Below are 14,283 nucleotides of genomic sequence, written 5' to 3' on the forward strand. Positions count from 1 at the left end.
GGCAGGTGGCACACACGAGGTCTCAGTGGGTGCCACATGGGGTGGCAGTATCGGGGTATCACTGGGAGAATGGGATGGGGACAGGGCAGCTGGCCATGGCGCTGCATGCAGTTGTGCATATGTGCATGTGTGTTTGTGCTATGATGCAGTGTATGGCTCTGTGTGTGCGCATTGGTGCCACATGAGGGTGTGTTACAGGTGTGCTGACTCACCATGTGGTTGCATGTGGCATGTGTGGCACTGGCTGGGCTGCAGCATTTGGTTGGGTAGGCAAGCACAGCGTGCTGGTGCAGCATTCAGTTGTGTATGTGTGCCACACGTTGGTGCAGCATGGGATTGTAGGTGTGCAAGGTGGGTGTGTGCGAGTGGCTGTGGCACAACATGCAGTTGTGACAGCTATGTTGCCACAGGCGTGGCTGTGTGTGTGATGTGTGTGTGGGTGCAGCATGCAATTGTTTCTGTGTGCATACATGATGGGTGTGACAGTGGAGTGTGCAGTTATGCGTGCTGTCTGGGAGTACCAGGCAGTGCCATGGGTATGCGCTGCTGTGCAATCCATGTGTGCTGGGTACACATGTGTGTCCAGGGTGTGCATGTACATATGCCCATGCAGGTGTGGGTGTTTCTGCAGCTGTGTGTCTCTACAGATGTTTAGGCTAAGGGGCATGCACGAGGGTGTACAATGTCAATGTGTGCATGTGTGCAGCCCCCACACCCCGCACTGTGCTGGTGTAGATGTGTGGATGTGGAGGGTCGTAGCGGGGCTGTGCCGAGCCCCAGTGCCAGGGGGGTGCTGCTGGCGCCACGGTGGGGTCCCCAGGCCCATGTCAGGTGCCTCCCTGGGCTGCTGTTGGGAATCTCCAGGTCAGCATCAGAGGTCTCCTTAGGATGGTGACAGGGGTTTGTGGTCTGGTGCTGGGGGTGTCCTCGGGCCAATAGCAGGATGTGTTTCTGAGTTGGCATTGCTGGCCCTCACCTACACTAGCCAGCCCCTCCACCAGGGCTGGCACCAGCTCCAACCCTTAGGGAGCCCACACTGAGACTGGGCAATTCATCACAAAGCCGAGCTGGTGACTTAGCTCCACTGGCTTCTCCTGGCTCCTTCCCACTCCCCCACCACCACCAATGGGATGGCTGGGGCTGGAGCCGGAGCCGGAGCAGGCAGGGTTATTGCCTTACCAGCTGACTCCTGTTTTGCCTGTCACCCGATCCGTGTCATAAACTTTTACAGCCTCTCTGGTGCGCAGCAAGCGAGTGTGCCGTAGCAGTCCGCCTGCGTGTCTTCCTCCCTGTGCCAGGGCCCAGCCGGCAGCACTGCCAGCATCAGGGTGACAGCACGCATTTCCCAGGCCAGCTGACGGTAAGTAGTGGGGCCCTGGAGGACTTGGAGACTTCTGGCATGCAGGGTTGGGGGCCTCTTATTGCAGCTTCTCTTACCAAATGCAGATAGTTGGGGGCCTCTTTTTGCAGATTCTTGCTTCTCTTGCTGAAATGTATCTGCCTCTGGGGAGGGACTGGGGGCCCTGGGGAGCTGGTGGACAAGGCTGGCTGCTAAGCAGAAGTAACTGGGCACTCTGCTGCTGCTGCGGGGGTGGCGTGATAGAGGCCTCCGTGCTGGTGTTGCCAAAGTGGAGTGCAGGACAAGTGAGGGGGCTGCAGGCAGCATGCTCTAGCCCCTCTGTGGGAGCTGGCAGCCCTGCCCAGCAGAGCTTTTGTGGGGATTTCTCTGCCTCCGTGTTACTGCAGCTCCTTTGGGTCTGCAAATGCCATTAATGCCCAGCGTGGGTCAGCAAGGCTGTTAAATACTGCAGCTCTGCTCAGCGCCCTGTGCTGTGCTCCAGTGCCGGGCCCTGTGCCCACTCACCATGAGCAGTTAGGACCGTGCGTCTGCTTTTGGGGCTGCCGTGACTCCCTGCCACAGCGATGCCCACTGCACTAGGTGCCAGCCACCAGTGGGCCTGCTCAGGCTGGGTGCGAGCTGCCTTTGCCTGTGGGAGTGTAGCGCAAGCCCTGTCTGATTCTGCTGGGCAGTGGGCCACAGCAGGCAGTCCCATCCAGATCTGTGTGCCCCTGGCCATGGGGCAGCCCATTGTCCCTCCAGCTGAGTTCACACCATATTCCAAGAAGATGGCGGAAGCTGGAAGTGAATGCTTGAGCCTCAGCACCCCAGTGTGCCAGTGGGGCTCTGCCAGCTTGCCCAGCTCTCAATACCTGCCAGCAGCTTGGTGGGTATTACAAGCCCTGAGTGCACGGCCTTGGCACAGGCAAAACCCAGCAGCTATGCTGGGGACAGATGACTGGCTCGGCTGGGCTTATGCTTCAAAGGCGGCTTGGGGAGGTGCCAGCTAACACATCCCAGCCACCCAGAGCCTGCCTGGGGCTGCCACAGTGTGGCTGGTGGGCAAGGCAGGGAGCCACATGTTGGTGCAGTTGTTCCAATAAGCATCGCCTCCTGCTTCCCAAAGGAGAGTGTTCTGGAACTGGAAATTCCTCCCCCGTGGTATACAGCCTTCTGCAATGGGTGTCATAGTGGGTGCCTGCAAGGGTGATGGGCAGGCTGGGTGGCTCCTCTGCAGGGCATGTGGGCACCTGCTTGGCGCAGCATCTGGTCCGAACCTCCACCCCAAATGTGGCCCCTGTTTCCAGCTGGCTTGCCCCTGCTGTGCAGTAGAAGGAGGGCAGGGTGGCCTACTGGTTAGAGCTGTAGCAGCACGGGAAACTGTGGGGTGGGACAGGTGGCCCACATGCTGGACACTTTGCCCGGTGGTCAGGCATCTGCTGTGTGGCTGTGCAGACCTATCCAGTTGGCCTAAACCCTGACACCCGCCCCTTGTCCCTGGGGCAGCTCTATTTGTGGCCCACGGGCAAGAACAGGTAGAACCCAGTACTCTCCTCCTGGTACCGCTCCATGCCACAGGTATGGTGAGAGACAGGTGCACTGATTGTCTAGGTCTGCCTCAGTTTCCCCATGGGCTGGAGCAGTGCTCATGGAGCCCTTTGCACTTGGGTTGGGATTAGAGACTTAAAAATGATGATGTCTGGGGAGAAGCATAGCTAGCTTGTGTCCCCATCTGATCATTCTGGTGGGTCCCCTTGACCAGATGCCACTGCAGTGGGTGCCCCATGCCATGCCAAGGCTGCATTGGTGACAGTGCTCAGGGCTATCCACGCTCCCTGTGCAGAGAAGGACCCCCGCTGGCAGTAGGCAAGGAGGGGTTTTAGTGGGGGCTGTTGGTGTCAGCTGTGCACTGTGGGCAAGACTTCATGGAGGGACCCAACCTGCTGCGCAGTGCCGTGTCACTGGGAGGAGGGGGCTGTAACCCGAGCTGACAGTCTCGCTGCTCTGTCTCACAGCCGTGTCAGGGGCTGCGAGCTCGAGCTCAGCGCCTGCTAAGCCAGGCACCGTCCATGATCCGCGCACTGCTCCTGCTGCTGTGCAGCCGTGCCGTGGGCACTGGGCGCCCACCACCCCCTGCCACCCCCCGCCTCAAACTGGCCTTCCCAGGTGAGTGCAGGCGACCCTGTGGGCTGGGATAGGGCAGGGCCATGGGGATGTGCTGGAGCCACACTGTGAACAGGGCTGGCTGGGACAGCCGTGGAGCAGATCTGGGGCTGGTTCCTGGGTGCTGTGACAGCGTCTGGCAGTACCCCAGGCAAGCTCAGGAGAAGAATGTGGAGCTGTGCAGGGAATGAGTGGGCACAGCACACAGGTCGCCCAGGAGGACATCCTGAAGGGATGAAAAGCCCCAGCATCGTGGCCTCCCCCCCAGCCCTGAGGTGTCTGTGCCCACTTCCCTGGGGGGTTACTAGGCATCAGTATGGGGCTGCCCCATTACTCGCCTGATATTGGTCCCCTGAGGGATGCCTGCTTTCGAGGGGGATGTCTGCATGCAGGCCTGCTCTGGTGCATTTTATTTTGTGCTCCCAGCTTGGACTCCTGCTCCTGGGCATCCCTGAAATGCCCTGTGGCTGTACTCTCCAGCTCTGTCCCAATCATGCTGGCACCCTGTGGCCAACAGAATGACTGTGCTGTGCCAACTGGGGATGACATGCCAGCCAGGGACCCTGTGTTGTGTGCCCATGGCTCCCAGATGGTTACCCCACAGGCATGCAGGCTCCTCCATCATGCAGAGCTGGGGCACAGACCCATGCATGCTGTGAGCACTGACTCCACATAGGCACCAACTTGGGGGCATGGGGTAGTGATCTGGGCTGGGCACTTTTTCCTGGGACACCCCAAGGTGACTGGCTAGCAGGTAGCTGGGCTGGCCAGTGGGTAGCTGGGTCCCTGGTAAGCACTCTCCTTTTCAGCTCTTTACAAAGAGCCATTTGTTCCCACTGCTGCAGAGGGATTAGCTCCTCTGTGGGGCAGAGAAAAGGCCCTTTCTCCCCAGAGCGTTTGTTGTGTGGAGATTGATGGTGGGCCAGTATGGGGGTAGCTAACCCAGTAAAGCCGGTGGGGCAGGTTTGGGGGAGGGGACAGCACAGCAGGGAGATGTGGCAGGGCACAGGACATGGAGTCCTTCGTCCTTCCTTTGTGGGCACCCCACAGGAAACCCCGCGTGGCTTGAGTTCCTGCACTGCCAAGCCTGGGATTTGCACTCAGACATGTCTGTCCCACAGACATGTCTGTCCAGCTTGCTCATGGCCCAGGCTGGTCAGAGCATCCTGTGCTTCCTGGGAAAACCACCTGCAGTGGGAGCAGCATCCCTGCCTGTTATCTTCAGAGTGCTCTTCCTGCTCCCTGTCCAGGAGTGGGACCCAGTGATCACAGAGAGGTGCAGAGTGGTTGGAGTGCGGGAGAGGGGCAGGACTCCTGGGTTCTCTACCTGACTCGTGAGTGGGGTGTCACAGCAGGGCAGGGCTGAGCAGGGCTCCCTTCACCCCGCAGAGCTGCAGACCCACCACGGGCTGCGTGTCTATGAGCTGGAGCGCTCATGCTGCTATGACGTGCTGCTACTGGATGAGGAGCGTGGTCGCCTCTTTGTGGGGGCCAAGAACTACCTGGTGTCGCTGAGCCTTGACAACATTAGCCAGCAGGACAGGAAGGTAATGGGACTGGACTCGGGGGTGGCCACATTGCTGGCATATCAGGAAGTGCAGGCAGGGGCAGCCATGAGATGGTGTGACATGGCCCAGCTGGACACTGATGAGGCAAGACGAACTGTCTCCAGTGCGGGCATCACAGCTGAGGCCTGGCACACTCGAGAAATGCATCTGGGAGACTCCCCAGGCCCACTCCTCTTTTGGAAGGAGGATCATGGGGTGGAAGCAGCATCTAAACTGAGACATGACATGAGCTTGGCAGATCTCAGCCAGCGTGAGAGACTGGGGAGCTGCATGTCCCCAAGGCTGAGTGTTTTAAGCATCTCCCGTTTCTCCTGCAGATCTATTGGCCAGCGCCCGTGGAGTGGAGGGAAGAGTGTAACTGGGCTGGCAAGGACATCAATGTGAGTGCCTGACAGGTTGTGCGGAAATGAGGCAGCAGGGAGGGATGAGGAGCAGCTTACCAGGCTCCTCTGTCACAGAGCAGCTGGGAAAACTGAGACTCAATCAGAGACTGAGGGCGAGCTTGGGGTGCTGCAGGGCTGCAGTAGCAGGTGCCTGACATGGGTGCCTGCTCAGTGCCACCTCCCATGCTCTTCTCCCCCAGACTGAGTGCATGAACTTTGTGAAGATCCTGCATTCCTACAACCGGACCCATCTGTATGCCTGTGGCACGGGTGCCTTCCACCCCATCTGTGCCTTTGTGGAAGTTGGCCAGCACATAGAGGTGAGCTGGTGCTTGGCATGGGACATGGTTGTGCCAGCCCCTGGTGTCCCTGCCTGCCTGCCTCTGACCCATATATCCCCCTAGGACTTTGTCTTCAAACTGGACCTGCAACATGCAGAGGACGGCAAGGGGAAGAGCCCATATGACCCCCAGCATGTGGCCGCCTCCGTTCTTGTGGGTAAGAAGGTCCCAAGCCCCAGCCCTAGGGTAGGGAGGTCCTTTCAAGCACAGAGTGTCCAGCCAGGACCCAGGCAGACACAGAGTCCTATTTAACACTTCGTCTTGGTGCCTGCCAGGTGAGGAGCTCTACTCCGGGGTCGCCACTGATCTGATGGGTCGTGACTTTACCATCTTCCGCAGCCTGGGCCCACGCCCATCTATCCGCACCGAGCAGCATGACTCCCGCTGGCTCAATGGTTAGTACCAGCACATGGTGAGTGGGAGGGCATGGGCCCATGGGTGCCCCAGCTGGGGCTCATGGCATGGCATCACTTGCCCTGCAGAGTCATCCAGGCAATGAGACTACCTGGCTCACCTGTAGCCCATCCCAGAGCAGTGCGCATCCTACATGCAGGGCCCTGGCATGAGCACGAGCACTGCCCAGGGCACTTTGTGAGTGTGTGCTGCCCCTCTGTGGACAGCATATGCCCACTGGAAGGGGTGGTGGGGTCCCATCCTGGCCATGCATGTGCCACACAGCTGGGCATGAGGATCCATGTCCTCCTGGGACCTGGCCAGTCTCCGTGGAGGGCATCTCTGAGATGGGGCTCCCCATGCCCGCAGGTGCCCAAGATGCCCAGCCCTGTGCCCAGCATGGGCAGCAGCCGTGGCACCTCTGACTTCTGCCCTTTGCCCCTAGAGCCCAAGTTCGTGGATGTCTTTTGGGTGCCCGAGAGTGAGAACCCTGATGATGACAAGATCTACTTTTTCTTCCGTGAGACAGCAGTGGAAAGGCCGCAGGGGCTGGGCAAGACCAGCTTTGCCCGCATTGGCCAGATCTGCAGGGTGAGAGTTTCCTTGGCTCTGTGAGTATGGTGGGGAGCCTAGTGCAGTGACCAGCCTGGCACAGCAGCTTGCCAGAGTGCGCAAGACTGGATGCCAGCTCAGCACTACTCACTTTGGGTGCCCTCCTTTGCTCGGCAGAATGACGTGGGTGGGCAGCGGAGCCTGGTGAACAAGTGGACAACGTTCCTGAAGGCCCGACTGGTGTGCTCTGTGCCAGGCAGTGATGGTGTGGACACCCACTTCGATGAGCTGCGTGAGTGCCACCAGGGATGATCTGACCCCTGGTCAGGGTTCACAGCCCCTGGGACTGAGCCCTGTCTGGACACAGGGTGGTACAGGGCATAGCATGCACCCAAGGGCTTGCCAGGGTGCTTATGGGCACAGCCAGGCAGCTCTGGTGCACAGAGGCAATGCTGATGCTGTTCCTGCCCCCCATGCCTGCTCGCAGGTGACATCTTCCTGCTGCAAACAAGGGACAAACGCAATCCCCTGGTCTATGCCATCTTCTCTACCTCCAGGTAAAGCACAGTCCCCCAACTTGCATGCACCAGTGGTGCCCACCAGCCTCTTTGCTTCTCACATCACCATGTCTCTCTCTCACCAGCTCCGTTTTCCAGGGCTCAGCTGTCTGCGTCTATACTATGGCTGACATCCGCCGGGCTTTCCTGGGGCCCTTTGCACACAAGGAGGGCCCCAGCTACCAGTGGGTGTCGTACCAGGCTCGTGTGCCGTACCCCCGCCCGGGTATGGTACGTGGCACGGGGCAAGCAGGGAGTCGGAGGGTGCCCAGGAGTCCTGCAGGGAGCATTGGGAGCCATACCCCTTGCTCACCTGGCTCTGCCTCCCCACAGTGCCCTAGCAAAACCTTTGGCACCTTCAGCTCCACCAAGGACTTCCCGGATGAGGTGATCCAGTTTGCCCGGCACCACCCACTCATGTACAATCCAGTGCTACCTCATGGCCAACGCCCCCTCTTCCTCCAGGCCAACACACCCCACACCTTCACTTGCATCGCCGTAGACCGTGTCACAGCTGCTGACGGCCAGTATGACGTCCTCTTCATTGGCACAGGCATGTGGTGCCTCCTTGTCTGGGGTTCTGAGCGTCTGGGGCTGCCCTGACCACGGGAGCTGTGCCCCCGGGAGCTCAGCCTCACCCCATTCCTCCCCACAGATGTGGGAACAGTGCTGAAGGTGGTCTCAGTGCCCAAGGGGAGCTGGCACAACATGGAGGAACTGCTACTGGAGGAGCTTCAGGTCTTCCAGGTGAGGGGGACAGCCTGTGGCTGCCTCAGCACCTGGGGATGGCTGTCAGGGCACCTGGCCTGGCTCTGCCACCCTCAGTGCCCCCAGGAGCCTCCCATGTATCAGGTGTGTAGCCCTTGCACTGTGTCAGGCAGCAGTGTGGACCCACCAGCCTATGCCAAGCCAGCTGCATCCCCACTCCAGCAAGGACATTGCCTGGGTGCTCCAGCTGCTGTGAGAGAAGAGCTGGGAGCCTGGACACCTGGGTCCTCTCTGCACAGCCTCCCCAGGGCATGGCTGTGTCCAATACTGACCACAGCTCTCCCTGACCTGTGCCCTTGTTCTCTTGGCAGGATTTGTCCCCCATCACCAGCCTGCAGATCTCCTCGAAGCGGGTAAGGAGGAGCAGGGCTCTGTGACCTCTGGCTCCATGTAGCACATGCCCAGGTCCTGCTGTGGCTGTGCCCGAGTTGTTGCCCTCATGTGAGGATGCTCAATCCCTCTTTCTCTTTGCAGCAACAGCTCTATGCCAGCTCGGTCACAGCTGTGGCCCAGTTGCCCCTGCACCGTTGCAGTATCTATGGCAAAGCCTGCGCAGAGTGCTGCCTGGCCCGGGACCCCTACTGTGCCTGGGATGGCAACACCTGCACCCGCTATGTGCCCAACACCAAAAGGTAGGCAGAACATGATGTACCCAGATGCCCTGGTGTGGGGTACTCACCCTGATGCTGCCCATCCCTCACTCCTCCCATCTCCCACAGGCGTTTCCGCCGGCAGGATGTCCGCAATGGTGACCCCAGTGTGCTCTGCTCTGAAGGTGAGTTGAGGCCTTGCCAAAAAGCAGCCAGCCCCACTCACCCAGCCCAGGTGTGAGAGCAGGAGGCTTGTGCTTGGTGCTGATGGCCAGGTCATGTCCCTGCAGATCCCCAGCTAGGCAGTGTGCCCCAGAAGAAGCTGTATGGGGTGGAGGGCAGCAGTGCCTTCCTGGAGTGCAAGCCCAAGTCCCTGCAAGCCCGAGTGCTCTGGACATACCAGCACACCAGTGATGCCCCTAAGCGAGAGGTAGGTCTGCCCCACTGTGGGCCCCCAGTGGCATGGCCAGCCCCAAGGCTGTGCTGCCCTGCACTGAACTGGGCCTGTTGGTGCCTGCAGGTGCAGCTGGATGAGCGGGTGGTGCAGATGGAGCAGGGCATCCTACTCCGCAGTGTGCAGCATGCTGACGCTGGGCTCTACCTCTGCCACGCCACCGAGCACGGCTTCACCCAGCCCTTACTGCAGCTCTCGCTAGAGGTGATTGGCACCCAGCAGGCCCCAGGGCTGGCACCCTTCGGCACCACTGAGCCTGCAGGGCCACCTGGCCACAAGGTCTGGTACCAAGACTTCCTCCAGCTGGTGGACCACCCACCTCTGGGTGCCATGGACAAAATGTGCGAGCGGCTCTGGAGCCGTGGGAGTCCCCTGGCCCGCAGGAGGCCCCTGCTGCCCCCTCCGCTCAGTGCCAAGGCCAGGCCCCCTAAATGGAGGCAGAGCACAGAGCTGCGCAAGGCCCGCAGCCGGCGCATGCATGAGGCACCACGGGCTGAGCGGGGGCCCCGCAATGCGTCCCCCTGGTGACCCTAGGGCTGGCCCCGGGTGCCAGGCTCCACTTTGGAGTGGGGCCGTGGGCCGGGCGTGTGGGAGGCAGGGCACCAGCACTGGCCCTAGGCTGCTCTGGAGCAGGATGGCACTGGGGGTCAAGGGCACCTGTGGGGGCTCTGGTTCCAGGGCAGGGAGAGCAGCCAGACTGAAGATCGTCGATGGCTGTTCTGGGCTGCCTGTGCAGCCAGGCTGCAGGCCCCTGTGCCCACGACCACTGGCTTCAAATACCCATGGGTGACCAAGTGAGTTCCTGGGCACCACAAGACCATTTATTAATGACTGTTACTGATGAATGTCAACCCACCCTGGGGCACTGGGGCAGGCAGGGTTGGGCTGCACCCTGCAGGCATGGTAAGAGGTGCCCAGGGCCAGAGCAGGATGGTGCAGCAGGGTGCCACAGGTGGTAAGGGGCCCTGAGGGACCTGAGCAGGCCTATCGCAGCCTTTGCTGGCACCTGTGCAAGGGAAAGGCACCCAAATGGTTAGTGCCTCACCATGACAGGAGACAAGGCATTTGCTCAGGGTGCCGGGCCCAGAGGGCAGCTGTGCTGGGAGGAGAGGAGTCGGGGGGTGGGGGGTGCCCAGCACCCCTGGCACAGCTGCAAGGGAGAGCCGCTGAGCCCCTGGCATTATACTAATTGAACACAATAAAGCAGAGGATTCAGCCTGGCGTCCAAGAGCATGCCCAGCACCCCTAAGAAGTGTCCCCCTCCCCTCATGGGATGCCCTCCCACAGGAAATGCCCATGGGGCATGTCTGTCGGTTGCCCCTCTCCCCTCCCCCGCCACCTGCCCAGTGGCCACCAAGCCCAGCACCCTCTGCACTTCTCGTTTCCATAAGACTGAAATCGAAACTTAGCATTTTCCCAGGGCGGTGCCAGAGCCAGTGCTTAACAGAGTGCTGGAAGGGGAGCCTGGGAGCTGCTGTGATCCTGTGCCTCCAGTGACACCACTCCCTCCAGTGACACTGGAGCAAGCCATGTCCCAGTGCTGGCCATGCTGCAACATTTGGGCCAGCTGAGTACAGCACAGGAGCCCCTGGCATGAGGTGCCCCAGTGGTGTGCCATGGGCCCTTCTGACAACTGCAGCATGCACAGGGGGCACTGAGCCACCAGAGACACCCCAGACCACAAGGCTCAGTGGCACTCCCAGCTCCAGCATCTTCCTGAGCCTGCAGGCAGCTGCTCATGGTGCCACTGCCATGCACCTGGATCTCTGTGGTGATGAAGGCACTGCGCAGCTCCCATCTGCCCCCTCCCAGCCCCTGTGGTGGTGGCCAGCAGGAGCAGCCCTGGGAACCCCATGCACAGGAACCTTTTGGGGGCCCAGCCCCAGACACACTCCCCCAGCCAAACTCTCCCCGGGTGCCCTGGGGTTGGTGCTGGGGGATCCCCTGGCACAGGAACCTCAGGGGGTGTGTGGGGATATCTAGTATCTATATAACCCTCAGCTCTGGGTGGCATGGGAAGAGGCAAAGCCCCAAGGCTAGGGCCACCTTAAGTTCATGGCTGTGACACCATCAGAGCAGAGGGTGGAAAGATTTAGGAACAGCTACGAAGAAGGCAGGAGAAGGGCTATGTACCTCCTCTACACACCACGTCCACATTGCTGGCACGTAGTTTGGTGTTGGGCTGGCATCCCATCCCTGCCATGCCCCCCCATCACCCTTGGTTGTCCCTGTGAGGTCATCACCAAACTCCCGCTTTGCTGCTTGGTACTGTCTCTAAAGCCAAGGCAGCAAAAAGGCTTTCCAAGTCATTTATTTTCAGCATTACAGGTGGTGCATAGATACAGCAATGTGGGCTGGTGCCCAGTCAATGCTCAGGAGGGCAAGGGAGCAGGGAAGAGGGGGTGCCAGGGGCCTGTGCCCCCACGAAGACGCAGGAGCAGGTAGATGATGCTCTTGCTCTGGATGCCATAGTGCGCCAGTGTATGTCGATCCTCTAGCTCCTTGGAGCCAAATGTCAGGCGCTGCTGGTCTGCGGAAGGGCCCAGCCGGGTGCAGATTTGTTCCTTGAGTTGCCGGACAGTGTCGGTGGGCCGCACCGTGTAGGTGCTTGTGCGGTTCTTGTCGTCCTTCACTAGGACCTGCATCTCCTGGGTCTCAGTGTGCAGCAGCATCAGTGTGGTGCTGCAGAAGATGTTGTAGGAGGCCAGGGTTTCACTGTCCTGGAGGATGTGGAGATTCTGGTCTGGCTCCTGCTGGCCCAGGCGCTGCTGGTATGGAGGGATGCCCCACTGCTGCGTAATCTCTTCCTTCAGCTTCAGGATGGTGGTGTCTGGGCTGACAGTCCTGGTCAGACTGTTGCCTGTCAGTTGCTTTATCTCCACTGTCACGGGCCGGGCTGGCTGTGAGCGGAGAAAGCAGATGGGTGAGGACAGTGGGGGTATGGTCTGGGGACTGCAAGGCCCTTGGGTGCTGGCCACCCTACCTGCACATTCCAGGGCTGGACAGAGGCAACGCAGGGCAGAGAACAGCACCGGGCAGCTTCATTTGCCACCACCGCCCAATCTTTGCCTTGTCCCAGGATCCCTGTTGGGTCAGCAGGGTCCAGGATCACAGGGCTGTGAAGATACACACAGGCCCCGCGATCAGTGCCGTGCCAGGGTGGATGGAGTTCTGGGCATACTGCAGTGGAGCCCATGGCACCTGCCCAGATGCCAGCTCCACTTGGGAGCAACACCTGGAGCTGGTGGAAGGCAGAGCCTGTGCCTTGAGTGGCACAGGCAGTGCCTGAGATAAGGGCTCTTACCGTGAGCTGTGCAGCAGGTTCTTCACATGGGTGCCCACCTGATTGTGCTGGAGAGAGTAGTACCTTTCCCAGTAGATGAGGATCTTCTGATACTGGCACAGCAGCTCCAGCACTGTGCGGAAGCCCTCAGCCATGCTGAAGCTCTCTCTGGCATTCGTGCCCTGCTCCCAGGCATAGATGGTCAGCAGCTCCAAAGCATACTTGGGGGGCAGGTCTGTATTGGGGTACTGTGGCTTCAGGAACTGGGAAGGAGATGGGAGCAGTTGAGAGCCAGAAGGCACAGGCACCCTGGGATGTGGGGTGGATCCCAGGATGCGATCTGAATGGGCATTCAGGCACAGGAAGGCTGGGCAGCCCCTCACCTCCTTGTACCAGTGCTTGACTAAGCGCAGCAAGTTCTTGAGCTTGGCAGGGCAACGTTTCACAAACTTCTTCTGCAGTTCAGTGAAGCAGGGGGAGAATTCACCAGGGCCACCATGTGCAGCCAGGAGCCTAACGTACACGTCGGCGGCTGGCGCGGTGTCCTGTGTCACCTGCCCTGTGGGGAGAGTGGGAGCTGCAAAAGCAGTTCCAGCACTGCTGCCCCCCAACCCCACACCCGCCAGGCACAGACCCCTACCTAAGGCATCATAGGCAGGCAGGATGTCTACATCGATGGACTCTGCGCCCCATCTGGACCAGAGAGTGAGGCTGAGGGAGCGTGGGGAAAAGTTGACAGGGCTCTTGCGCCGGGGTCTGCTTATGTCCACAGTGAACGTCAGTGTCTGTCTGCAGCACTCAAGCCTCTCCTCAATGAGGGCGAGGATTTCAGCTCGCCTCTGGTTCTGGTCCTCGTAGCTGGAGAAGTAGCTGAGGAAGAGCACCACGTCGGCATCAGAGTTGTTTTGCAGGGCCGTGCCCTTGCCTGCTGACCCGCCCTGTGGAGGGACATAGCACCTGCTCAGCATTGCTGCCCCACAGGAGCAAGGCATGGGGGAAGGACCCATGCCATTCAAGGAAGCTGCTTAGGGAAACTGAGGAAGAGTACAAGCTGAATGTGTGGGGCAGGAGGAAGGGCAGCACTGGATGCCCTGCCAGGGAGAGAGCCCAGGGGGCAGTGAGATGAGCTGGCATGGCAGGGCTCATGGTGCCCAGAGGGCCCCTTCCAGGTAGCATTTACCTTGACAGTCTTGTGGACGCGGATGCCCTCGAAGCACTGCTCCTTGAGGAAATCACAGATCTGCTTCACTGTCTGCTTCACCTGTGTGCAGAAAGCGGTGCTGGGCTCCAGGGTCCTGGCGATCCAAGCATCCAGTTCACCGGCAGTCACCGTCCACAGTCCGTCCATGGCTGGCACTTGCCCCAGTGCCATCCTCCTCCGGAGTCTCTGGTCCTTTCCTGCCTGCAGCTCTTTAAACCTTCTCAGGCTGCTGCTCTGATGGCGTCACAGCGGGGAACTTAAGGTGGCCCCAGCCTTAAAGTTTCATTTCTCCACAAGGCACGCAGAGCTGAGGAATGCTTCTAGATCCTCCCATCCCAGGTCCTTGTGCTAGGAGATCCCCCAGCACCAACCCCAGGGCACCCGGGGAGAGTTTGGCTGGGGGAGTGTGTCTGGGGCTGGGCCCCCAAAAGGTTCCTGTGCATGGGGTTCCCAGGGCTGCTCCTGCTGGCCACCACCACAGGGGCTGGGAGGGGGCAGATGGGAGCTGCGCAGTGCCTTCATCACCACAGAGATCCAGGTGCATGGCAGTGGCACCATGAGCAGCTGCCTGCAGGCTCAGGAAGATGCTGGAGCTGGGAGTGCCACTGAGCCTTGTGGTCTGGGGTGTCTCTGGTGGCTCAGTGCCCCCTGTGCATGCTGCAGTTGTCAGAAGGGCCCATGGCACACCATC

At 60.2% G+C, this 14,283-nt stretch overlaps 2 protein-coding genes across 2 annotated transcripts; one reads left to right on the forward strand and one right to left on the reverse strand.

Moving 5' to 3' along the window:
* Positions 1-1,276: 1,276 nt before the first annotated feature.
* On the forward strand, positions 1,277-10,323 carry SEMA3B (semaphorin 3B). The gene is made up of 19 exons (XM_062585409.1): positions 1,277-1,360; positions 3,355-3,505; positions 4,892-5,049; positions 5,388-5,450; positions 5,654-5,773; positions 5,858-5,951; positions 6,070-6,189; positions 6,633-6,778; positions 6,917-7,031; positions 7,227-7,296; positions 7,383-7,527; positions 7,630-7,683; positions 7,762-7,849; positions 7,952-8,043; positions 8,376-8,417; positions 8,539-8,696; positions 8,784-8,839; positions 8,945-9,084; positions 9,175-10,323. The coding sequence occupies exons 2-19, from the start codon at positions 3,409-3,411 to the stop codon at positions 9,634-9,636; spliced, it is 2,220 nt and encodes a 739-aa protein (XP_062441393.1). The 5' UTR covers positions 1,277-1,360; positions 3,355-3,408; the 3' UTR covers positions 9,637-10,323.
* Positions 10,324-11,403: 1,080 nt separating this feature from the next.
* LOC134145708 (2'-5'-oligoadenylate synthase 1-like) lies at positions 11,404-13,939 on the reverse strand. The gene is made up of 6 exons (XM_062585494.1): positions 13,572-13,939; positions 13,032-13,329; positions 12,775-12,950; positions 12,413-12,654; positions 12,092-12,224; positions 11,404-12,008 (listed from the first exon to the last, which is right to left on the reverse strand). Exons 1-6 carry the CDS (start codon positions 13,761-13,763, stop codon positions 11,481-11,483), a joined length of 1,569 nt encoding a protein of 522 aa, XP_062441478.1. The 5' UTR covers positions 13,764-13,939; the 3' UTR covers positions 11,404-11,480.
* Between the last annotated feature and the right edge of the window lie 344 nt (positions 13,940-14,283).

This window comes from Rhea pennata, chromosome 12 (assembly GCF_028389875.1).
Source record: "Rhea pennata isolate bPtePen1 chromosome 12, bPtePen1.pri, whole genome shotgun sequence".
Taxonomy (NCBI): Eukaryota; Metazoa; Chordata; class Aves; order Rheiformes; family Rheidae; genus Rhea; species Rhea pennata.